General features: G+C 52.5%; 1 protein-coding gene across 1 annotated transcript in view; it reads right to left on the bottom strand.

Annotated features, from left to right (window-relative positions):
* Positions 1-3,026: 3,026 nt before the first annotated feature.
* The window catches only part of GPR107 (G protein-coupled receptor 107), a 58,921-nt gene continuing 35,967 nt past the window's right edge, over positions 3,027-25,980 (bottom strand). Inside the window, exons 15-18 of the mRNA XM_019971021.2 lie at positions 16,452-16,501; positions 14,345-14,428; positions 13,287-13,408; positions 3,027-9,549 (exon numbers count right to left, since the gene is read on the bottom strand). Of these exons, the coding sequence (XP_019826580.2) occupies positions 9,453-9,549; positions 13,287-13,408; positions 14,345-14,428; positions 16,452-16,501 (353 nt within the window). The 3' untranslated portion in view covers positions 3,027-9,452. The remainder of the gene's footprint in view (positions 9,550-13,286; positions 13,409-14,344; positions 14,429-16,451; positions 16,502-25,980) is intronic.

The following is a 25,980-nucleotide window of genomic DNA, read 5'->3' as shown; positions in this document are numbered from 1 at the left end:
CCAGGGATCAAACCCGCACCTCCTATATTGGCCGGCAGATTCCTGAACCTGTGCCTGGGAGGGAAAGCAGACCTAAGAAGCTTGCCCTGTAAGTTGGGGGTGGGGGCTGCTGCTTAGCCTGGGGAGACTTAGTTTTTTCCCCAAGATTTTTGGGAAAAACTTGAACAAGCTGTACTGCTGGTGGGAAGGGGTCAGTTAAACTGGAAAGGGTGGGAGGAAAGAGGGGAGGAAGTAGGGGCAGCGGTCATGTGCTCAACTCTGCCCCATCCACCCCCATTCCCTGCCACAGCTCTCTCATCAGGCAGTGAAAGCCAAACTATTTATACTCTAGTTCTGCAAATACTAGTGTATTACATGCCTTCAGCCCTTATTGAGCTGAAGACTAGAGCCCAAGACCTGAATGAGATGCCTGCTACACACATAATTGAGAATGGCTGATGCAGAGATTCAAGTTCAGTTCTGCATGTTCTCATGAGCAGTTTCGTTGGTTTTTATGAAGGTCAGCATCCCTGGCAACTGGGAAGGACTGGTGTAGGGTGTGGTTCCTGCAAGGGGCACGACCCCATAAAATCCAGCCCCCAAACCGCACAGGCAGCTGCTCCCCATGTGCAGGGCCGGACCAGCGTGAGGGCTGGATGGATGTTCAGCAGTGCCCGCTGGGCACGCAGCTCAAGCCGGGGACGGCTCAGGTCTGTAGGAAGTCAGCGCTTTCTCACCCCACTTAGCAGCCGCGTTGTTGCACAGCCTGAGGGACTGTGCACCTCTCCACCTGCTGACCTGACGGATTCCAGGGAAGGGAAGGGCGTCCGGAGGAGGTGGCTGCCACAGGGAAGCAGCCCACGTGGGCACCAGGAGGACTCCATGGGCTCCTGGGGGTGGTGGGCTGCTCTCCGCCAGCAGATCTGGGTCAGCCCTGTATGACCAGCTCGTTAGAGAAACCAGAAGGCAGCTCAGACCCACTGGCACGGGCCTTCCTGCCCGAGTGGCACCCCGAGATAGAGGGTCCAGGTAGTGTCTTCTGCAGCCTGTGAAGCTCGTGTGTAGTTGACTCAGATACCTGTGATTCTAACCGGGGAGGACGAAGCCTCCTTGTTCCAAGGAGGGGAGTGGTTCAGCTGGCACCCCAGCCCCTGCCTGTACCCTCCTCACCCGATTACTGCTGCAACCCCGCCAGGTGGGCCCAGAGGATGCCAGCTCACTGCTGTGGGTCCAGGAGTCTGCATGGGTGGGCACTCAACACAGCCCGTGAAGTCCTGGGGCAGGTCTCAACCAGGGAGCTGGGCTCTTGAGGTGTGACCTGGCACAGCTGAGGCGGCATTGCCTGGGAGCTTGTTAGCCATGCAACCTCTCAGGCCTGGAGGAGACCTACTGAATCACAAGCCCTGGGCCCTTCGGGGGACTCACGCTTGCTCAGGTCTGAGACGGTCCCTGGGTCCTTCCCGCACCTTCCCTCAGCTGTCCCCTTCCTGCCTCAGCACCTCGCGCTCTTGACAGCCTCACCTGACTCCTGAGCTGTCCACTGTCAGAACACCCTGTCCCCTCTCCTCAGGCTTCATTCCACAGATACCCCTGATAACCCAAGGCCTGGGTAGAGTCAGGAAGGCGCTGCGGGCGAGGCATGGCCAGTAACTGGAAAATCTGGGCCAGAGGACAAGGACCTGAGCTTCTGTGAGACAGCGAACAGAGGGTCATCCGAACGTTTCTATCAGCACAGCAGCAGTGCCTGAGGCCCGTGACTCTACCTTCATTACCCCAAGGCTGGAGTCAGGAGACCCGGGTTCTCCTTTCGGCTCCGACGCTCAGCAGGTGGGCGAGGTGGAGGGTGGGACACAACCTTGTCCAGGCCCCCATTTTTGCTGCTTTACAGCCAGGGATCTAAATGGACAAGTCACAGACATCTCCTGATGGAGGAAGCCATACACCCAAGTGGGATCCCATGCACGCGACCTTCCAGAATAGACCAAACCACGGCATAAACATCAGAGCAGCAGCTGTGGCAGCTGTAGAAAGGGGGTGGTGTAGACCGACAAGGGGCACAGGGGACCTTATGGGGTCGTGGAAATGTTCCATCCACCTCAGTTATGGGAGAGACTGGAGCTGTTTATACACACTTAAAACTCATCCAACTGTATGTCTGAAAGGTAAATTTTACTGTATGTAAGTTAAACCTCCATTTAAAACATTTCTAGTAAAATAAGGGATTTGGAATTAATGACTTCCAAAAATGCTCCAAGTCTAAAATCTTGGATATCCTCTGATTTGTCTTTTTAAAACCATTTTTTCACTTGGGCCGTACTGGGTCATCACTGCTGTATGCGAGCCTTTTCTAGCTGCGGCAAGCGGAGGCTCCTCTTCACTGCTGTACGGGGCGTCTCACTGCGGTGGCTTCTCTTGCTGCCGAGCCAGTTCCAGGTGTGCGGGCTTCAGCAACTGCAGCTCGAGGGCGCTAGGGTGCAGGCTCGGCAGTTGTGGCCCCCGGGGTTAGTTGCCCGAGGCACGTGGACTCTTCCCAGACTAGGGATGGAACCTGTGTCCCCCTGCCACTGGCAGGCGGATTCTTAACCACTGGACCACCAGGGCAGTCCGGATTGTTTGGATTCTGATGTGGGATAACTAGCAGGGCTGATGTGGGATAGCCAGCCTCGAAAGGGGGCAGACCTAAGCCTGTCGAGGTGTCGGCTTTGCCCCAGGTCTCTGCCGTCAGAGCCCCTCCAGGGGCAGCAGCGCGCAGGACCGGGCTCAGAAGGCACCCCCACCCCGTGGAGGCAGGACCCTCGTCAATGACAGCTGTTCTTCCATCTGTTCTAAGACACGGCCTCTGGAGTTGCAGCCACGTCTGTGTTTCGGTAGCAGCTGCACAGATCCGCTAAGACACAGGAACTTCTCTAGTAGGTGTCACTATTGTCAGCAGGAGTGAGTGGGAGGCATTCACTAATTTAATGAACAAAAAGTCACAAAGGAAAAAATGATGAGGGAAGTGGAGAGACAGCAGTCAGGAGTTGGCGACTTGGCTCGGATCACAAACATACATTTCCGCCATAGGATCTTTATTTTACATGTTTGCGTCACAGCAAGAGAATCCATCCTCTATATCACCCTGATCGGAACCCCCACCCGTTATATGTTTACGTAAATACTCTTCAATGATCATCAGCGTTTAAAAAAGAAAAAAAAGTACTGACAACTCCCTCTGCATCCCAAACTAACCCGGAAAGCAAAGAATATTTACAGACATTTTCTCCCCCAAATGAAACTTATTTTCTGGATTGGATGTGTCTGAGTTCTTTTGAGGTCACATGACCAGGCAAATCCAATTTTACGATCTGCAGAAGCTGCTTAAGGCGTCAAGAAACCCCCTTGTGCAGACAGGATTTTTGGATCCTTTTGTAATGAGTATTTTAAATGCTAAGAACGCTGACAGCTGGCTCCCTGACTGATCTGCCTGCCCACCACCAAACCTCAGACCCTGCCTCGAGACAAGCTTGCTGTCTTGGGAGAAAGCTAAGTTCTCTGTCTGATCTTGACCTTTACTGACTTCATCGGGGACCCCCTTCCCAAACGGCCGGAAGCCCAAAGGTCCCTGGTGTGACAACGAGCGAATCCTGGCTCCAGCATCTCCCTGTTCCTCCCCTGGCTGCGTTTTTCACACAGCCCCGCAGGGGAGGTGCGTGTCCATGTCCCAGAAACACTATCTGTCAGGCACACACCGTGCAGAGTGGGCGGGTGCATTGCCAGGCGAGAGGAGAGGCCCCGGGGGAAGCTGGAGAGCATCCCGCTTGCCAATCAATAACTGCGTTCCAGGTGGAAGTGACAAGGACTAGCATCAACTCAGGTGAAGCTCTTAAGACCTCCTGCCCGAAAACACCGGGAGAGAAGCGGAGTAAAGGAGCAGATCTTCTAGAAAGTCTGGTGTGGTTTGTTTCTGATATACCAAGAGGTATCAAGACAAAATCTAATTTAACTTCTTCAGTGGGAAAACCATCAATTTACTGAATTCTTAAGAAGAAGAAGAAGAAAAAGCCGCAGGCCACAGCACCCTGGACTCAGCCGATTCTGAATCTGCTCAAGGTTGGGGTGGGTCAGGGAAACAAGGGTGAGGCGTGGCGTGTGGGGCAGGAGGAGGGGTGGGCAAGGACCCGGCTCCTCTGAAGTTCAGCTGCCAGGCAGCAGGAAGCACCAATGGCCCCAGTGCTCCGTGGGGTGCATGGGGCAGACTGTCTCAGGCCCCAGGAGACGGCCAGAGCCGCTCACAGTGAAAACCAGCATCTGTGACAGGGCTCCTTGGTCGGTGAGGACTAAAACAAGACATCCGTTTCCATGTGGGGGCAGAACACCACACACGGTCGAAAGCGATCAGACATGCTCGGGATGAAATTCTCCTGAGCTTGGAAAATACATCCTTCTCACAGCTGCTGGCAGAAAATGATGCAATGCACCAAGGGCTTCAGCCTGTGTTCCCAGGCTGAGCCCACGTGGGACTGACAGGCCTGGGCCAAGAGGGGGGGAGGGGGAGGGGCATGTGGGTCGTGGGGACCCACAACGTGGGAGCAGACCCCTTGCCCTGACAGCCCTACAGAGTGGCATTATGAAGAGACTGGGTGCTGCCTTCACTGGCTGGATATGTCCAAGGGCAAAAAAAAAAACAACCCTGTAAATTTTACTCTAGAGTGGTTTCTGGAAAGAAAACTGGGCTCAGGCTCTGATCTGAGAAACCATCTTTTACACTAGAACGAGCTTCTCCTCACGAGAGCGCAAGCCCCCAGGGGTGCTCAGCGGACGCACCGCTGCTAAATGTCACAGCACCCAGGGACGGAGAACTAGGCTAGTGGGGTCTTTGGCCACTGCTAAGAGCCAGGGTTAAGAGATCAGTGACTTCAATCTGGAGAAGGAAATGGCAACCCACTCCAGTATTCTTGCCTGGAGAATCCCATGGAGGAGCCCGGCAGGCTACAGTCCATGGGGCCGCAAGAGTCGGACTTGACTCAGTGACTAAACCACTACCACCACAAGAACATCGTGACCTGACCACGCCCTGACATCAAGAACAAAGACTCTGACCCCAGAAGTAACCAGGCCACTCCCTCAGCTTTCCTAGAAAAGCACTTTGCTGAGTTTTCTGGGTGCTCAGCATTTTTTGTTTGTCTTTTCTCCTTGTGTGGCCCTGCAGGAAGGCTTTCTCTCCTCAATGTGTGTTAGGAGCACAAACTTGTAATCAGTACCAAGATGATATTCTAATCAATAATAGAATCTGTTTTTATTCTCAATGTGTTAGATTTGTCCCTCCTCACCCCAAAATGTTTACTATCAGCTATGCTTGGGGACAGAACATTTTCATTCATATAAATTATTTTCATAATCAGAGAGGAATGTGTGAGCCTGAGATTCAATTTTTGAAATAAAATGTTTACTCTGAAAAGCCAGACTTGTCCATAGGCTCACAGTAGCAGTTGGACAGTGGCAGTTGGACTCATCCTGTGCAGAGTTCAGTTAATTCTGAAGGTTCTGTGATGTGTGGTCACCATGGTAATGTGGTGATACACATTCCACATTCAGTGTGTTTGCGAGCTGAGAGCTTCATGTATGGTGGCAAAGAGAAATGGGTAACCTGAATTGTTTGGGAGAATGTCTCATCCAGAAGGCGAGAAGAAACACCCCTCAAATGTCAAGAAACATCAAGAACCAGCTGGATGAAGAGAGTTTGTTTTTGGCCACATAATAGGGTGCACCCTTTAACTGACTCAACTGAAGAGCTCCCAGAGGACCAGCTGGAGGAGCTATCCGTTTCAACGTTGGAGGAAGAGGCTCTGCCCAACTCCACAGCCTGTGAACAAGCCAGTGAACACGCTCCCCAGGAGGACATGGCGGTGGAGCCGCCTCAGGCCGGGGCTGAGGACGAGCCTCTGAGGACGGTGGACGAATCCGGGGAAGCCTATGAACACGCTCCCCAGGAGGATGTGGTGTTGGATCTGTCCCAGGCTGGGGCTGAGGAACCGCCCCTGCATCCCCTGGAGGCAGCCGGAGCAGCCAATGAACACGGTTTCACTGAGGACCTGCCAGTCAACCCAACTTGTGACAAGACCGAAGAGACTCCATGTGTCTCCAAGGTGGCCCTTTCAGAATGTGAAAGTGACTGCTTCCTGGAAAATATTAGCAACAGTGATGCAGAAGAGAACTCAGCCTCTCCATATGACTGCTGCCCTCAGACACCAGACGAGTACATGGCAGATAATGAAGATTCAGAGATGATGTCAGACAACTCTCTAATCAGCTCTTTGGAGAATGGCAAAAATGTCATCAGTGATGATGAAAAAGACCAGGAGGAAGTGTGAACGAGGGGCCCAAGTTGAAAAGGCTCTCGTCTGAATCCCTGAAGACCTGGACCTGGACCCCATCCTGGACCCCAGAGGCGGTGGGGCCCACACAGCACAAGGAGCCTCATTTGGATCAGATTAGGGGAGGCCTCACTGCTTCTCTCCTGAGGGCCCTCATTTAGTACAGCTTCAGTTGTTTTGTTGTATAGATTTAGTATTAGTTTTATCTAGTTTTATCTACAAGTTCTGTATGTATCTGTATGTTCAATGTTTATAGGTAAGGTTTTTCATTAAAGTTTTAAAGTCTAAAAAAAAAAAAAGAGATCAGTGACTTCAAAAAATAAAAAAGGGAGAGATCAGCGATTGTTCTTACTGTCCAAGTACTTTTCTATCAAAATACACACAGCTTATTAAAGGAAAACAGATCCTTTACCTCCTAGAATCTCGCAGCCAGTGGCACTTCCGGTCCACAGCCGGTTTCTCAGAGGAGGCAAGGGTGTTTCTCGCAGGCAGATACGGGGAGCAGGGGCAGAAGGCGAAGCTATAAATACCACTGATCACTCCTGACACGCACAATCCTCTCTGCCCGATCCTCCAACACTGAAAGGGAGGGTTTAACCGCCCCGACAGAGCCCAGCACGGGCTGCGCAGGCTCTAACCGTCAGGCTGCAGCGAGCGGCTGTCAGCTGGGCAGAAGACCTGGCTCTGGACCCCAACCCCCATCCTCACTCCAGGGTGAGAGCTGAGCGCTGCTCACAGCTATTCAAGCGACAGAGGGACAACCACGTGTTTATGGAACAGGACGAGGAGCTTAAATAATTTTGAAAACACTTGCATTACCACTGCCTGGTCTCAGACTGGGCCTTGATTTTCCTTGCTCATCGGCCTGACTTCAAACCTTCTTGCCAGTTACAACACAGGAGGTGGGCAGATGACCTATTTGTTAGGAAGGCCGCGGCCTGACTTTCACTTCGGATCCACTACCTTCTCTCACCCATACCGTCCTGGTCCTGAAGGGTCAGGACTGTACAACTGCAGCCAACTCAGCCCTTCCGTGAGCCTAGAGGTGCCCAGAGAGGGGGACACGGGGGTTTGAAGATGGTCGAGCCTGGGGGCTCCCGCCCACCTGTGACTGCGGGGGGCCAGGGCCTGCCCACACCTGCGCCCTCATCTGCGTGTACTGTCGTCCCTGTTTCCAGGCCAGGAACTGAAGACACCTCCATGGAGACCCTCAGGGTGGCAGGGGTGGGGGCTGGGGAGAGGAGGGGGTGTCCCTCAAACCTTTGGTTCCTGCCAAGAAGTCTATGGCCTTGTCAAGGACAGCAGCTCGCAGGACAAACAGCAAACGTGTCCTTCGGAGGGGAGCACCGGAGGGGGTATGGGCCACGGCAGGAGACACGGTCCTGAGGTGCGGGGATGGCGTCTACACACAGGCAGACAGGAGTCTGGAAAAATGTCCCTGTTCTCCGGGCCACTTCCTTCTGTCACACGGCTCCGAGTTAACTCAAAAAGAAAAGTCCCTTAGATAATACTCAGGGCATATTTCCTGGCTCCTGAAGACAGGAGAACACACAAACCTCCCCGAAAATATCTGTGGAAAGGCAAAGGGCAGGGTCAGGCCAGGGGCTCGCTCCTCTCCACACTGGGCCGGGACCGAGCCCCGTGGAGGTCTGCCAGGAGAGCACAGGGGGATATCAAAGAGCGCACAAGGGCACGCGTCCTCACGGTCAGCTGGGAGGAGACGGGCACAGGGGAGGGGAACCACTGTTTTCTCAGTAGAGACTCTTCAGGTTCCTAAACCGGGGATGCTGAGCGGCACCCCTAAATCTTGTGGCTTCTCATCGACCCTTCCAGGCCAGCGGTCTGAGAAGCACCCCCAGCCGCCGTCACCGTCTGGCACTCAGGAGGCGAGGGAGGGCTCAGGCTTCTGACACACACGCGGGTGCTGGGAGCCACCTGCATGGCCAGCACCCCACATTCCTGACACGGTGTCTCAGTCCCCGTCTCGGGCCCCGCTACGCCCCGGGTCACGGTGGACCTTCTGGGCTTGCCCCGTTATTCAAAGGCCTCGGCTCCGAGCGGAGCGGCAGTGCCGTTCCCACCCGTGCTCAGCCCCACGCTCTGCAACTCACTGAGATTCCTGAAAGGGGCTCCCCACCCCCAGACCCCGAGAGTAAAACCACTCAGTCACACTGGAACACAGGGACGAGGTCCGCGCCACTCCTCCGTTCCTAAGTCCTGCCCGGCTCACAGGGAAAGCTTGCTTAGACTAAGGGTTTGCTTTAACAGGACCCCTCCTGCCCCAGGCTGCTCCTGAAGGAAAGTCCTTCCCATTCCCCCGCTTCTGAGCACACAGAACAGGGGCAGCTGTGAGAGGAGGGCCAGGGCCGCCGGAGATGGCGCTGCCCTGGGCTGCTGGGGAAGCCAGGGAAATCCCAGCAGGGGCGGCTTTTCGAGCTTAAGAACACAATTCTGTCCGTCCATCAGGCAGCAAACCATTTGCCACCAGCAGAGCCCCGATGGACGGTGACACCACGGCCCTCAGACAACCGCTGCCCCTGGTCACTTTCAGAATTCGGGACGAAAGTCTGGGGCGACACCCGGGGCCGGGAACCCTGGGGCAGGCTCCTCATGCCTCACTGAGTCTCGACTTCCTTAGTAAAGTAACCTCATCTGTTTTCTCCCCATGGACGCAGCGACACTTGTCCCCCGCCCCCGCCCTGGCCTTCTCTGTGAGTCCCTGAGCCCCCTCTCGACAGCGGCTCGCCTCCTGATGCCCCTTCCCGGGCTGGCGGGCTCCCCCATCTGCCAGCGCTCCCTGCTACACACTGGGTCCCAACTGCGTCTCCCTGAAGAGCTCCCCAATTAAAAAGCGGAAATAGAAATTAAAAACAAAGGCTTCCTTTCCCCTGCCTCCTCTTACACTCCCTCCCCGCCACTCCCACCTGAAGGAGAATGCGAGCTGCCTGTCACCAGCGCGCACCCGGCATCCAGAAAAGAGTGAAAAGTTGGGTCTCCGTGGCGCTTGGCTCCAGCCGCGAGCTTTGCGGTGTCGCCGTCGCGAGGGGCTGACGCTCCCGCTGACCAACCGGACTGCGAATAAATTAGAAGTCTCTGCCAGCGCCCCTCCGAGCCGCTCCGTCACGCGCTGCCTTCCCAGTCGGCCTGCGGCTCCACCGAGCCATTGGTCACCTTCTTGACTTTCTTCATATTCTCCATTACCCCTGATGTCGTCACTCTGAGTGAGGGAAAAAACAACAACGAGGGAAACCTCAGTCTTTGAGTGAAAGGCTGCCCGCACTGCAGCCCAGCGGCAACCAGGGGTGCAGGGTGTTGGCTCTGAAGTCGGACAGACCCGGGTTCAAATCCTGGCCTGCTTGATGCGAGCTGAGCTGTGTGAGCGTGCCTGGTCACGTGACCCCGCCTTGTGCTGCAGGATAAACAAGATCCTGACTTCCTAGAACTGTCATGACAGGCAGCCAGGTGCTCTGCTGTGCTGAGTCACGGCACGTCAGCTGTTAGCACAACCAACGTTAATCTCTCTCTCTTCCCGTCACAAAGTTATATATATATATATATATAAAACTAGTCACAATTATGACACTATTATCTGTGTCGTAATTAACATTCTGGGGAAAAAAAGCTAATCAGCTATAGATACTTTATACTAAACAGCCACAGTGGCTCACTTCTGAGACCTGGGACAGAACCACGGGTTTGGAGGAACCTTCTGGGCCCAAAGACTCTTTGATGGTTACAGAGACTAGGAGTGAATCACGACATCCCTTGAGGAGGTAGGGTCCAGGAGAGGACAGCCTCCTGCCTCACAAAGTGGGAGCCAGACAGAGCCTGAGGCTCTCCGTGTTCACGACGCAGCCGCGTGGCTCCACCACAGGAACACCAAGCAGACACGAGCTCCCCCGGTCGGCGGAGCCCGGGGGACTTCAGGGCGCCGCAGCGACGCTGTACGCCTCTGTAACGGCGGGTACACATCTGTCCAAACCCGCAGAGTGCGCAACACCAAGAGCGAGCCCTGCTGTAAACTACGGGCTGGGGTTACGATGGTGAGTCAGCGCAGGTTCATCAGTTGTAAGGAAAGGGCCCTGTGGAGGGGATACTGCTGATGGAGGAAGCTACGCACATGTGGGGTGGGGGGCACACGGAGGGAATATCTGCATCCTCTGTTCAATTCTGTTCAATGTTATGAAGCTAAAAACGTTCTACGAAAGAGCCTTAAAAACAAACACCCCGGCCCAGCATCTCTGAAGTACTCTAAGAAACATGAGGCACCTCTGTCCCCCATCGTGGACCAAGAGGAATTTCCTAATCAGTGAAGTAAAATTCACAGCCAACCCAGCACTCTCTCTCCAAGGACCCTTCCCATGCCCCCACCAACTCCCAGATCCTGTTACCTACAAATGGCAACTCAGTGGCTCTACACAAGGCACATCTAGTGTCTGTCCAGCTGGATCTATACAGTAGACAAACGACTGCACGTGGAGTGAGGAAAGAGAAGTTTTTCTCCCTTCTTTTCTGTTGTCATGTTGCTGCTGTGACCAAGCCTCGGGGTCATGCAGTCCTCCCCCAGGGCTGGGCTTTTCTCTTGGGTTATCTGTACTTCTGGTAAAGCCACGACCGGGAGGTGGTTCCTGTGGGAACCGAAGGATTCCTGCAGAGGCTGCTGGTGAGTGTAAAGTGTTGGTTCTGTGGCTGCCGCACCGTGTTAAGAAGGCAGAGGAGCTCAACACATGCGGACGCCGAGGGCAAGGCACCAGGCATCACAACCCAGGGATGGCTCAGATGGCAGGCTTGGGACAGCCTTTGCTCCCTTGCTTTCCCTAAGGAAATACTCCTTGCCACATGATGGCCCAAATGAGAAAACGACATTCCCTCTATCATGACAGAGAGTGATGAAGCTGGAACTGGTGCTCTCAGGGGGCCTAGTGCCCAGCAGAACGGACAGTCTTTCAGATGGACACGCAGAGCCACCCCAGACATACAGGATGGAAGTGCCAGGACGCAGGCCTGATGACGGCCCAGGATGAGGAACCACCTCTACCGGGGTTGGGTAGGGGACGGGGGGATGCTCTGAAGCTTGTATTGAAAGATGAGGAACAGCAGCAAGATGCAGGTGGAGGGAGGAGGGCAGGGGAGTTTCTGAAAAGCAACCTAACAGGAAGAGGCGTTTTGTAAAATGTGGTCCCAAACAAATTACAGCAAAAAATAAATGTATACTTAACTCTGGGCTCCCCAGGTGGTGCTGGTGGTATAGAACCCACCTGCCAATGCAAGAGACATAAGAGACGCCAGTGCGATCCCTGGGTCAGAAAGATTCCCTGGAGGAAGGCATGGCAACCCACTGCAGTATTCTTATCTGGAGAACCCCATGGACAGAGGAGCCTGGTGGACTGCAGTCCACAGGGTTGCAAAGAGTCAGACACGACTGAGCAACTTAGCACACACGCATGCTCAACTCCAGGTGGACTCTCATCTGTGCCTTTTCAACCAGCGGTCCTGGCTCGGATTCTGTTACTTCTAGAAAAGGTATATCTGGCGGTTCCCCTGCGCTCCCCTCCACAGGGGTTTCTTCCTCTGCACAACAGGAAGCTGGTGTTTGGGGCCCAGAAGTAGGCTCTGCTTCCAATTACTATTTCCACAGAGGAGCTGAATGCATCCTACGCTGCCCGACCTGCCCGCCAGCCCAGCAGAGCCTGCCGTGGGTCAAGGCTCAGCCTCTGAACTGGGAAGAGAGAAAAGCTGCCTGTGCTGGAGGCCACACACTTCAAAGAGTGGACAGGGAGGGAGGAACTCAGCCGCAGGCGCGTCATCAGATACAACTGCGGACCTAGCCCATCAGAACTCATCAGTTTACAAGCAAATATTCTCAATCACTATTCACTTCTCTAGAAAATGACTGCCCCTTCCCGGAAAACAGGACCCTAGAGTCACTTAGCCTGTGACTCAGAAAAGCTCTTTTTACAGCTCAGATATAGGTCAAGTCACTGTGCTAACTGGGAAAAGCCATCAAGTTATCTGACAATGAAGGCCATGCGAGGATCATTAGCAGACCTACAGATGACTTGGATGATTACACTGTCAGACCTGAGCTTCCACCGGCAGGCCCAATGGGAAGTGGGGCTACGCATCCCCAGTAGTTCTGAACAGGCCATGGATATCCCCAAGATCTTGCTGCTAAGTTGCTGGCAGCAGGCTCCAAGGATGCCTCAGATGATGGCAAGTTCTACTTCCCCTGAAAAGACTAAGTGATGCTTGGCAGATACTGGACCTCAAACTGAATACACAAGCCTGGGGCCTGAGTGTCCATCTCCTGCACCTAAACGCAGAGGGACCAGCTCTGGAGCGATAATCTGCAGAGAGCAGCTGCTCCCATTCACACCACGCTGCTCAGTGAGGCAGGCGCGAGGCCGGGGAGGGAAGGAACGGGGGCGATAATCTGCAGAGAGCAGCAGCTGCTCCCGTTCACACCACGCTGCTCAGTGAGGCAGGCGCGAGGCCGGGGAGGGAAGAAAGGGGGGCGATAATCTGCAGAGAGCAGCTGCTCCCGTTCACACCACGCTGCTCAGTGAGGCAGGCGCGAGGCCGGGGAGGGAAGAAAGGGGGGCGATAATCTGCAGAGAGCAGCTGCTCCCGTTCACACCACGCTGCTCAGTGAGGCAGGCGCGAAGCCGGGGAGGGAAGGAAGGGGGGCGATAATCTGCAGAGAGCAGCAGCTGCTCCCGTTCACACCACGCTGCTCAGTGAGGCAGGCGCAAGGCTGGGGAGGGAAGAAAGGGGGGCGATAATCTGCAGAGAGCAGCTGCTCCCGTTCACACCACGCTGCTCAGTGAGGCAGGCGCAAGGCCGGGGAGGGAAGAAAGGGGGGCGATAATCTGCAGAGAGCAGCTGCTCCTGTTCACACCACGCTGCTCAATGAGGCAGGCGCGAGGCTGGGGAGGGAAGAAAGGAGATTCTTACACAGATTCCATTTCCAAGTCATCTTCTTCCTGAGAAAGTTGTAGGTATGGGTTGTCTGAAGCTGGACGGAACTTATACCCCGTGAGAACAAAGAACACCAGCGTGGCCATTTCATCCAGGAGCTGCGAATTTTAAAATCACCACCAAGTAAAGGGATTAGAATATCGCTCTTCAGAAAGCAGTGGAACCAAACAAACTGCCCCCCACCCCGCCCCCCAGTAACCCACCGCTCACTGATCTGCCACTCAAACGCAAAGCTGACCGTTGGGGACCATGTTCCTTAGGGGACTTGCTGAAGCCTTCTGCCTAGAGAGGGCTTCCCTTGTGGCTCAGCTGGTAAAGAATCCACCTGCCACGTGGGAGATTCAATCCCTGAAGGTTCAATCCCTGGACTGGGAAGATCCCTTGGAGAAGGGAAAAGCTATCCACTCCAGTATTCTGTCCCACAGAATTCCACTGACTGTATAGTTCATGGGGTCGCAAAGAGTCGGACATGACTGAATGACTTTCACTTCTTCCCAGAGAGGACATTTGAGAGTCCTTGCTTTAAGTCTTCACTGGCATCTTTGAAGAGCTCATTATATACATACATTTCCCTATAACGTCCAAAGCACCAAGTGAGAGCTTCCAAAAACTAGTCTCTAAATCATTTGGTGACTATCCAGTAGTTAAACTAGCTCTAGAATACTACAAAGACAACTTTATTACTGAAATAATAACAATAGGCAAGAAGAAGGGAGGTCTGGATTCTAAGCTATTCTAAGCCCTAAAACTAAAGGATTGGGCCCCATTTCATTGAGGTTTGAATTATACTGGGCAAGGCTTTCTCTGCCTGGGGTTTTTTTTCTCTTCAAGGACTTTTAAAATTGAAAACTACATCAGTTCCAGATTTCTCACGTAATCCAGCAGCTTTCCTGGACAAACACATCTTAACTGTGGACCAGAAGAGACAGACGGTCTTAGTGGCCACTGCCAAATAAATCTGGAACCATCTCAAGTTACCCTGAGACTTCCTGCTCAGACACAAGTTCCCTGGCACTGTCCCCTGAGCCGCATACCTGGTAGAGCCACTTCCACTGGAACGGAACAGCGAGTTTGAGGAGAAATGCAATAATCCTGGTGAAGTATATGTAACATACGATCTAATGAGGAACAGAGAGACAAGAATAAAGTCAGTGCAGAAATCATAGCACTGCTTTCTTCCAACCGTCTGCTAAGGGGAAAGCAGCTACCTGAAGAAAATTATTTGACACTTACAGTGCTAATTAATCAGAGAAGGCAATGGCACCCCACTCCAGTACTTTTGCCTAGAAAATCCCATGGTCAGAGGAGCCTGGTGGGCTGCAGTCCATGGAGTCACGAAGAGTCAGACACGACTGAGCGACTTCACTTTCACTTTTCACTTTCATGCACTGGAGAAGGAAATGGCAACCCACTCCAGTGTTCTTGCCTGGAGAATCCCAGGGACGGGGGAGCCTGGTGGGCTGCCGTCTATGGGGTCGCACAGAGTCGGACACGACTGAAACGACTTAGCAGCAGCAGCAGTGCTGATTAATAAATCAGCAGAGAGAGAAACTCTCCACTACTTGAGAGGATGTCCTCTTTTTCTCTAGGTGACTAAGATATTGATAACAATCACTTTCGTGAACAGGATATTTTGCTCTTAACTCCTGAGTAACCTCCTTCTCACCTAATTCTCATACATTTTTGGTGGTGGTGGTATTCAGTTGCTAAGTCATGTCCAACTCTTTGTGACCCCGTGGACTGCAGCATGCCAAGCTTCCCTTCACTATCTCCCAGAGTTTGCTCAAACTTATGTTCATTGAGTTGGCAATGCCATCCAACCATTCATCCTCTGTGGCCCCTTCTCCTTTTGCCCTCAATCTTTCCCAGCATCAGGGTCTTTTCCAATGAGTCAGCTCTTCTCATCAGGTGGCCAAAGTATTAGAGCTTCAGCATCCTTCCTTCCAATGAATATTCAGGGTTGATTTCCTATAGGATTGACTGGTTTGCACTCCTTGCAGTCGAAGTGACTCTCTCAAGAGTCTTCTCCAGCACCACAATTCAAAAGCATCAATTCTTCAGCGCTCAGCCTTCTTTATGGTCCAACTCTCACATCCTTACATGACTACTGGAAAAACCACAGCTTTGACTTCATGGACCTTAGTCGACAAAATGATGTCTCTGCTTTTTAATAAGCTATCTGGGTGTGTCAGATGTCCTTTAAAGGAGTAAGTGTCTTCTAATTTCATGGTTGTAGTCACTGTCCACAGTGATTTTGGAGCCCAAGAAAATAAAATTCTCATACATAACCCACCGATTTCCAGCCCCAAAGGCTAACAGTTTTTCAGTCCCAGGCTTTGAGAAATGTTTTCCAGCAATAACAGCAAAATAAAACCATACGGGGAAAACAATGGCTTTTAGTCCCTTCAGGAGATCCTGTGAATGTTCGAGGTCTACAGTCAAGAGGAAGGACCAGTCATCCTAAGTGCCCTAGAAAGAAGGCCATGACAAGGATTCAACATGTGGACCCACCGGAGCGGACAGCTCACTGGGCTGTGCCCAGGGCAGACAGACAGGCTTACGGGGAAGGGACTGTGCAGAGTGACAGTCAGTGCCAAAACCACAGATGAAAACTACTCTGAAACTTTCGTCTGGAAGTAGGCAAGCAAAATTCTAGGAGATCCATAGCTTATACATTCCGGGAAATTATGACCCTAATATTTTATAGCAAGTTCTCCTTTTGGTGGTACGCTTATATGGACTTTTTGTGTTCACTTCAGTCATGTTTTTAGACATGATCCCAATTTTGTAAGCCAATTTTTTAAAAAAGTTAAAGGAACAGCTATGCATGGCGTTCGCCTGTACATGGCATTTGCCTAGAAAAGAATCTAGAGAAATAATGACTGAACTGTAAACTGTAATACCTGGGGGAGGAGTAAGAAAAGGGAAGGAACAGAAGGTTCAGGGTCATAAATGGCTTTCACTGTGTTCCTGTCATTCTGCATTTAAAAACTATCAAGCATGTGTTACTTTTCTGAGTATGTAAAGCCAGATGTAAAACTAAAACCTAGTAGTAAGTAACTCAGGTACTCCGGGGAGCTAGTTCATTAGCTCTATTTCTTGAATTGACCTTATTCACAGACTTAGGGATTTTTTACTCACCAAGACGTAGTAATGTCTGAAAAGTTTCAGCTTCGCTAAGTTAATAGCAGCTGGGGAGAAGAAGACAACACCATGAGAGGCTGCTGCTTTTCTCATTTTTAAAGCTTGTCACCAGCAAGCACACTCGCGGTCCAGAGGCCGAGGCTAACGCAGATGGGGGCACCACCAGGGGGCACCTCTGTGGTTCTGGACATGAAGCCTGGCAGGGTCTCCCCCCATCTCCAGGAAGGATCTGGGAGTCGTGGGGGCAGCAGGCTGGCGCCCCCAGCTCCAGCAAACCAGCGCTCCTTCCCGTCCCGGGTTCAGAAGCTTTAAACGGCCTTCCTGGGAGGATAGTGACACCACAGAAATTAGCCGACACTATAAATCCCGACTCTTCCAACCCGCAAAGCCATCATTAAACATTTCAGCTCTGCCACTGCAGCTACAGAGCTGCAACTCTACTAGGAATGGTCTCAGGGGACTCTCCAGCTAACTGAGGGTGTAAACCCAATTAACCCATGGGTGTGTGTTGCAAATTTCACTTAGGTTTTCACTGTGTCTTGTAACAAAACCCTTTAAAAACGACCTCCCCAGCTTTGTCCTACCTCCCAGAGTGCTCAAGGTCAGGGAGCCAGGAACAGCTAACTTCCTGCCACCACCAACCGCCATGAAATATTGATGACCACAGAGGGTAGCCTAGCTCCCTCTCCGATTAGCGAGCCTTTCATTCATCATCAACCTTCCGGCAGGAGGCAAATTAATTTTGCTTAACGGCATTTAATTACTGGTTCCCTTTAGGAATGGAACTGTGGATGGTGACGGATTGACTTCCCGTCTCCCTCCTCTGGCTCGTGATTAGTGGGGGGGCAGTTGAGCTTAGGTTCCCAAAGAGATTCCTGAAATCCTAAATTAACCTTCAAGGTGATCACCAACTAATAGTATCTGTAAGAACCTGCTCTGAGAAACAGAGTGGGCCGATGAGGTTCAAAAAATCTGGGCAATTCTAATGCCCCAAACTGAGAGGCTCTGACACCCATGTCTACAGCGCGATGGACTCACGCATTCATGTAGCACCTGAAGGAGCTAAATGAAGGAGCCAGATAACCCAGAGCTCTCTTATCGAGCAACCCCTCTGGTGGTCCTGCTGTTATTATGTCTCTCTGGTTCTCTGTCCTTTTTAATCTACGCTGACTCTGGGCTGGGCCCCGGGATGCAGCGGTGACTGCAGAGCCTGCCCCAGGGGCAGCGGCTTCCATCCCTCAGGGAAGGAGAGGCGCTGGATCAGGGCCGCCCCCTCACCACGCCTGGCCCACAGAGACCCGGGCGGTGCGGTGTGGGGTCAGGGACTCCCCACTGCCTGCAGGACAGGAGAGGTTTCACTGAGGACAAGATGTTTACACCAAGAAGTGACAGATAACTGTGTCACCAGATTTAAAACTCTGCACGTTTGTATAAAGCAGTGTTCCTCCTGTGCACGTGCACGAATCTGCTCACGCCGGCAGCGGTCAAAGAGACGGCTGGCTCGTGCTGCACTCTGCCCCACAAATCCAGGTGGCCTCTGAGACCTGGGGCCCTTCCACACAAGCAAATCGCTCCTACATTTGGACGTTTAATCTGCGTCATCGTGAGTAATTGAGAAAGAATGGCACCAACAATCGGACCATTTAAATGATGAAAACGCTTTAGAAGTCTCTTCTGAATTTTGCTTGCTGAAATAGATCCTGGCAAATGAAACTCCTGCCTTTGCTTCAGCAAGAACCCAAAGGAAAGAAGCGGCGTGTTTCTATTCCTGGACTTCAAGGTGCTGTGCCGGGATGTGCATGGTTGCCATGGCCACCCCCAATGAAGGGCTCCCGAGGCAGACCAAGGGGACAGCGGGGAGGGTCAGGATTCCCAAAGGAGGTGGTGTCCCAGCAGAGGCCTGACTGGGGCTCAGGAGGGAGTGAGAGTGGAGAGGTCGAGCCAAGAGGACGCTTGGGAGGAGCAGGTACCCAGGTCTGGAGCTGCCAGAGAGGCAGGGGACTCTGCTGGGTGGAGGACAAAACCCGAGACTGAGTCAGACACAGACCATAAGCGGCCCTCCTTGAGGGTGCCAAGGCCCCAGGGAGCCTCGAGGGTCTCGAGCAGGGCAGAGCCTGGATCACATTAGCATTTTTGAACAACCTCTTTGAAGAAAGGATGGAAGAATTAAGAATAAGAGCCCAGGGAGTTCCCTGATGGTCCAGTAGTTAAGACTGTTCTTTCACTGCCAGGGTGTGGGCTCAATCCCTGGCCAAGGAACTAAGATCCCACAAGACATGCGGTGTGGCTCAAAAAAAAAGAAAGAATAGAATCCAACTGAGAGCAAAACCTTTGAATTTTTGGAGGTTCCTCTAAGATGTGGTGGGGTCCCTGTCAGTGCAGAGTGGGGAACAAGGTGACCTCGTCTTAGTGGCTGGGGAGCAGGGGTGACATTGAGGATACCGGAGAATTCTTCAGGGGAAGTCTGAATCCACCCCCCCTCCCTGCCGCCATCACAGGGAAGAAAATCAGGGGCAGAGGCAGAGCTGACCAAGAGGAGGCAGGGGGTTAGGACACTGCGGGTCTCGTGGGGGTGAGAGGAGAGGAGAGGACAGGAAGGCACCACATTGCTACCTCCCTGGGACGCGTGCCAGCAGGCTGCCCATCAGACACTCGGAAGAGAGGCAGGCCAGGAAGCACACGACGAGTGAGCCTGCACACCCATGTCCAGGCCCTACGGGGAAACACCAGCGTGGGCAAGGCCACCAGGCCATCCCAGGGCTGTGCGAAGATGAGTAAATGGACCTTAGGAACAATCAGCGGTGACTCTGACAGACGCAGTCGCGACGCACAGAGCTCAAGTTTGATCTGCAAACCCACCCGACACGACGGACGTCACTTCCAGTCACGAGAAAGACATCTGTTTGCGAGACTGCTGCTTATGGGATCAGGCTCCGGGGTCCCATAAGGTGTTCTTGCCACAACCCAGGCTGCGAAGGCAGGAATGAAGCTCACTTACTGTGAGAAGTAAGTGGGTAACAGCACAGGCCGCCCATCTGAACACCTTGGGGTCAAATTCCATCTGTGCTGCTCACGGGCTGTGTGACCTCAGATAAGTCGGCTGACTTCTCTGAGCCTCAGTTCCTTCACCTGTAATACAAGACCACCGCCACCACCTACCACTGGGGCTGTTGAGGGATGGATGAGGCGGTACGTGGAAACCAAACAGCACACGGGTTTAAGCAGTGGAGGAGCGTCTGATGTTAAAGCACTAGGATTATATTAGGATTAAGTTGATCCCTGAGCAACACAGATTCGAGCTGCTCCGGTTCAGGTCAAACATGCGGATTTCTTTCCCCGATGGTAAATACTACAGCACTACAGGACCTGCGGTGTGTAGGGTGTAGGAACAACAGTGACGGAGGGCCAGCCGAAGCTGTACTTTGATTTTCAGCTGCGCAAAGAGTGAGCACCCCCAACTCCTGTTTTGTTCAAGTGGATGCAGTTCCAGTCCGGTAGTGACTGCGCTGCAGCAGCTGCCACCTCTGGCAGGAGCCCAGGCTCTCCTAAGTGACTGGGAACCAGCGGTGGCCCCGGGCTCTCCTGGCAGCGGGGCAGCCGTATGCACACGCTGCGTCAGCCTGCTGGGCGGGGGAGGTACCGGCTCCGAGGGGGGCAGCCTCGCCAGCATGATGCAAGGAGCAGTGATGGAGCAGGTCGCAGCCTGGAATCTCAAGCCTCCCTTGGCTTTCCTTCCAGAAAAGCTTTCCCGGCAGTTAAGGACCACGGCAGGGCTGGGCTCCCGCGGGAGTGTAGGCTCCCCGGGTCTGGGCTATTTCTGACCCACCACGAGGAGCAGCAAATATGGTAAAAGAATGAGTGTGGTGGCAGGAAAAATCCCTCGGACAGGAGCCAGGAGACCTGCACTCCGATCCCTGCAGCATCAGAACACCGTAGGCCTGTGCCCAGTCTGCACTGCCTTCTCTGGGCATCAGTCGCCTTCATGGGAGAATTTCTTTACCGTGGGTTACAACTTCTTCCCGGCAATGGCTCTTAACTAGGGTAAGCACCAGAATGCCCTGGAGGGCTTTACCGATAAGACAGATGCCCAACTTGCCCCCGACTCTTCTGGAACTAGGCCGGGCTGGAAGGTTCTGAAAAGCCTCCCAGGGATCGGGGAAGGACAGGGATGGGAGGCAAGGAAGGGGAGCAGCCCAGCCACTTCAAGAGCTCCTACAAGGCTATGGCTTGTGGGTTCCTCTCCCTCCCACTCATGCTCAGGAAAACAGCCTTGACTCTGGGTTCTGGCAGACAGTTTTTACCGATGGGAACAGAACAGGTGCCCGCCAAGGCAGGAGGAGCCCAGGCCTCTCACATGCTTAACAAGATAGTCCTCTGACGCAGCAGCACATGAGCAGATGTAAGCCGTCCAGAGGAAAGGCCACCCCCTCCCTGGACCGTCACCTCACCTTCCCTCTTTACACCACAAGGTTACTACACAGGCTGGCAAGAAGACAGACCGTGCCCTTACTCCCCAAGTGGTCTTCCCTGATGGTCCTGGAACCGGGACCATGAAAAAAACAATAGGGCTGGCTGTCACAGGGCTTCTCTGGTGGCTCAGATGGTAAAGAATCTGCCTGCCAATGCAGAAAACACAGGTTCGATCCCTGGGTCGGGAAGATACCCTGGAGAAGAAAATGGTAACCTACTCCAGTTCTTGCCTGGGAAATCCCATAAACAGAGGGGCCTGGCAGGCTACAGTCACAGGGTTGCCAAGAGACACGACTGAGCAACTCAACAACAAGCTGGTCGTCACATCTACTGAGCAGTAACCAGGCACCAGGCTGCGCACCCTTCAAGCTTCATCTCATGTGATCCTCACAAGAGACTCTATGAGGGCAGGGGCATCGCCTCCAATGCCTCATACGTGAAGGATTCAGGCCTGTAGGGTTCAGTACGTTACCAAGGTCACACAGCTTGCAAGTAAGGAGGGCACCGCTTAAACCCAAGACCCTCTCTCCAAGGACCAAGCTTTTAATCCCCACACTTTGTGCTGAAAGAAAGGCAATTCACAGCCTTGTAAATTCACCAGTAGCCTGGGGACATGATGGTGGCTTGAAATGCTCATCAATGCCCGGGAGCTGCCAGAGATCCATCCTGAGGGGTTAATACGGGTAGATCTATGGGACACACAGAGGCGAAGGCCCACAAGAGTCACCTACAGGTGGAAAATTTCCCAAACAATCCTTTCCCAGAAAGCCTCGAGGCTTAAACACATCTGCCCTACCCATCAGCTTTTTCCCTGCTTCCTCCCTGCTGCTTTGGAGGAATTCTGAGTCAAATACAAAAATTACAGAAATGAGTGTGATGGCAAAGCCAAGCCAGTGGGAGACTCGGGCTGACTCACTCTCAACAGTATGGGCTCCACAGTCTGCCTCCACTCCGGACGCGGGCCTGCTCTGGGCGGGGGACAGACCTAAGAGAGCCTGGCCACTCCTGACCTGGGACCACCCTGCTCCGAAAGCATCCTTTCTGGGGAGCGATTAGCTCACGGGGCGCCTTCTGGCCTCATTAAGAAGAGACCCCACTAACCTATCTCACAGAGAAGGTATCAGGAACCAGGGCAGGAAAGGGTCTGCTAAGAAAAAAGGACTCCTAACAGGATGAAATTTTTGACCTTCACTCTGTTGAGGCTCATGTGAAAAAGTGGTGCAAAATGTTTCCAAAATCCACTTAAAACATCCACTCCAGTGACCCAGGAGTGATCAAAAGTCACTGAACAGTTATGAGCTCTGCGCACATCTCCTTGTAAGCAAAAGCTTACCTTCAATGACTAGTAAAAAGAAACAAGAATGGCCCCAGAGAGTGGCTGACAGGAAAGTAACTCTGCGAAGAGCTTTGCTGAGTCAAGCATGCTTCTGCCTCTCTCTTCCCTTCTGCTCTGGAACTGCACCAGAGAAGCCCCTGCTAGGGGCTGAAGGTCCTCAGGGCCGAGCAGTCTCCGCCTCTGCTGCGGTCAGCACTCACCCCATCACAGCGTCCAGCAGCCACCATGATGAGCTGCGCTGAGCAGCATGTCTGGGCCCCACCCTCCCCACCCCCAAGGCTGTGCCCACGGCACGTATTCAGTCCACTGCGGCGAGGAAGATGGATAGACATCCTACTGCTTGAAGACACAGCCTGGTCAGCAGCAGACAACGTCTCTGCAAGAAGAGAACCTGACCTCCCTGAGCGCTGCAGCAGTCGACAAGAGCTGCTTTCAACTGTGTCTGCCTCGAGACCCGGAGTCAAATGCGTGCTGATACCCTCCAGACAAAGAACCCAGATGGCTGAGCAGGCCTGCCGGGGGCCGAGGGAGGGACCCCTCAGGCAATTACGTCCCCAATGTTTCAAAGACCTAATAAAACACAGGGGCTTCCCAGGTGGCATAGTGGTAAAGAATGCCAGTGCAGCAGACCCAAGAGACATGGGTTCGATCCCTGGGTCAGGAAGATCCCCTGGAGGAGGGCATAGCAACCCACTCCAATATTCTTGCCTGGAGTATCCCATGGACAGAGGAGCCTGGTGGGCTACAGCCCATGGGGTTGCGAAGAGTCAGTCAGACACCACTGAGCGATGGAGCGCACACAGGCTAAAAACCGGCGGTGTGTCCGTGACGAGGCGGGTTCTCAGCCTTGGGATGTGAGAGGCCCCGTTGCTTTCCGCTGTAGGTTACACATACTCAGGGTGGTATCCCCGGTTAAGTGACTATTTCAAAATGTTGACCAGAAGCTGTGACCAGGATGACGACAGAGAGGAATTTTGGGTGATCTGAGATGGGAAAGGTTTTGGAGTTTAAAGAAATTAAAAATCACTGTATTAAGCCAATCTCAAAAACTAGATATTTTTTTTCTCTCATTCTCTCTAATGACAGTCTACTTAGCCATAGTTTTCACCCTCCCAAGGGTCACAGACTTGTTTGAAATTTTGCTGAAGGCCATACAACCCTGCCCACACCTGTGGTGCTGGGTGCCACATGCCGGGGTAGGGCATCACGGACGCCACGGGACAAACAGCAGAGTCAGAGGGTTGCCACGTGCTTTGGTAAGGCAGCCCTGAGCACAGGATGGAACCCTCCAAAGGCTTGACCCATGCCCCCTCACCTCACGCCTGACCTACGCCACCTCACCTCACACCATAGGAGATGCGGGCGTTTTATGAATGCTTCTGTCACACCACCCAGAGAGAGAGCCATCGGGTTACTTAAAGAAAATCATGGATTCCCATTAGAGTAACAGGTTAGGAAAATATCAGGGCAGAGGATGACATAAAAGTTATTGTTCCAATCAAACAACAAACACACAGTTCTGGACACAGAGCTGGAGTTCAGTAAATAGTTAAAAGCAGTGTGAGCTTTACAGTTTTCTCAGTGCTCAGTACAGAGTGAAGTCAGTCAACACCGCTACACTGTAGGTGTGGTTTCTAAGACAGTATCTCTTGAATGTCTACAGCAGCCAGGAGCCGGCAAACTCTTTGTACGGGCTGGAGAGCAAGTGTTTCAGACCCTCTGGGCCGGGTGGTCTCTGCCACAGCCCCTCAGCCCTGCCACCGCAGCACAAAAGCAGCCACAGACCACAGACGTACACAGGGACACAGCTGTGTTCCAATAAAACTTTATCTACAAAAACAGAGGGTTATTTCTCTCCCTTTCTCAGCAGTGGGTTTTTTGTTTGGCCTATTTATATGAATAAACCCAAATAAAACATTTCCCCCCGCCATTAATTGTCCAGAATGAACAGGCATCTTCGTCACAAGAATATGGCCAACTAAGTCTGAAACAGGCTCAGCGGGCACAGGAGCAGAGAGCCAGGCAGCCTTCTGCTCCCGCTCGTGGCCCTCGTGACCAGCAGAGCCTCAACAAGTCTCATTCCTAACACACAGCTCCCAGACTTTTGGTCTCGGGACCCCTTCCCACTTTCAAGAGCTTCTGTTACTGTGGGTCAAGTCTACCAGGACCTACCGTATTAGAAACTGACACAAGTTTTTTAAATATTTAATAATTCATTTATAGGTTAACAAAAATAAATCCATTATGTGTTAATATAAACAATGTTTTCCTCATAAAATAGAAAACTCAAATTTCAGGAGAAGAGTAAAACTGTTTCCCATTTTTGTAAATCCCTTTAACGTCTGGCCTAATAGAACAGAACTGGATTCTCATATTTGCTTCTGCCTTCAATCTGGTGTGAGGGAGTGTTCTGATTGAAGTTTATAAAACAAAAAAAAAAATAGGGCCTGATCAGAGGCAGGCCTTCTCAGAGAACTGCAAACAGTCGTCTTTGATTTTGCATTAAAGCTTGACAAGTGGTAGCTTCTTAAAGATAACTAAGATGGGAAATCTGAAACTGTAGCAATGAACTTTCACAATGTCACAGTAAAATCCGCTGGTCCATCTCAAACTTTGAACAGATCTTTTATTCATGCATGTGTAACATGCATTCATCAGGTGGAAAATATTCTCACTGAGTTAAAGGAGATCTCTAAAATACTGAAACTCTTCATCATAAAATATTTACATTTATCAATATCACCTCTGTTCATATCAGATGTCTGTTAAAAATTGGGAAGCCGTCAAGTTTACAGGGGTAGATTCTACGTTTTCCTAAATTAAAACCTGTGTTTTTAAGCGAAAATGAGATCACTGACAACATATACTTTTTGTTTTCCTGAAGTGACATACACACTTCATTCATTTTCAAGAAAATGTCTGTCAAAAGCCCAGGCCTGAGTAACTAGTCTGACCGTCATCATTCCTTCCCTGGGCCTTCCATGGTTAGGAATCTGCCTACCAACGCAGGCGACATGGGTTGATTCCTGGGTCTGGGAAGATGCTACATGCTGCGGGGCCTGTGTGCCACGACTACTGAAGCCCGTGCTCCCTAGAGCCCGTGCTCCACAAGAGAAGCCGCTGCCACGGGAAGATCTCACACCCCAACCAGAGAAAGCCCGTGCAAAAGTAACAAAGGTCCAGCACAGCCCAAAATACGTCCTGAGAGAAAGCAGCTAGCGGAGCTCACAGCTCACACAACTGCACACGTGCTTTTCCTCAAGATGACCACCACGCTCCAGATGGAAGCAGAAGTGCTTCCTGGGCGTGTCCCATTCCACACGGAGCGGTGAAAGACATAGTCCAAGGGCTGCGATGTACCGACGTTAAAAGTTTCTCCTAACTCATCAAGGGCTCTCTTCAGTGACATGCGCCTTCTCCACCCCTGCGAGGAGGTGAAATGAGAAGGCAGCGGCCACAGCAGTTTGGTGCCCCGGCCGTGCAGCCTCCTGAGGCTCCAGCTGGTTTACCCACCAGTGCTTCTGCGCCGTCAGTGCAAAGATCAACAGCAAAGAAGGCTGATGACGTCGCACTACGAAGAAAGTTCTGACCCCGAGGACCCTCTGGAGGACGGTTGCCCTGACGAACCGCTGTGACCTCTCAAGGTCACAGCTACTTTCGGAACATGGCGGTGGCTGGAATGAAGCCACTTCTCCACTCCCCCAGCAACCAGCCAACCAC

Source organism: Bos indicus, chromosome 11 (assembly GCF_029378745.1).
Source record: "Bos indicus isolate NIAB-ARS_2022 breed Sahiwal x Tharparkar chromosome 11, NIAB-ARS_B.indTharparkar_mat_pri_1.0, whole genome shotgun sequence".
Classification (NCBI taxonomy): domain Eukaryota; kingdom Metazoa; phylum Chordata; class Mammalia; order Artiodactyla; family Bovidae; genus Bos; species Bos indicus.
Note: the sequence above shows the minus strand (reverse complement) of the source record. Positions and strands in the feature narration are given on the sequence as shown.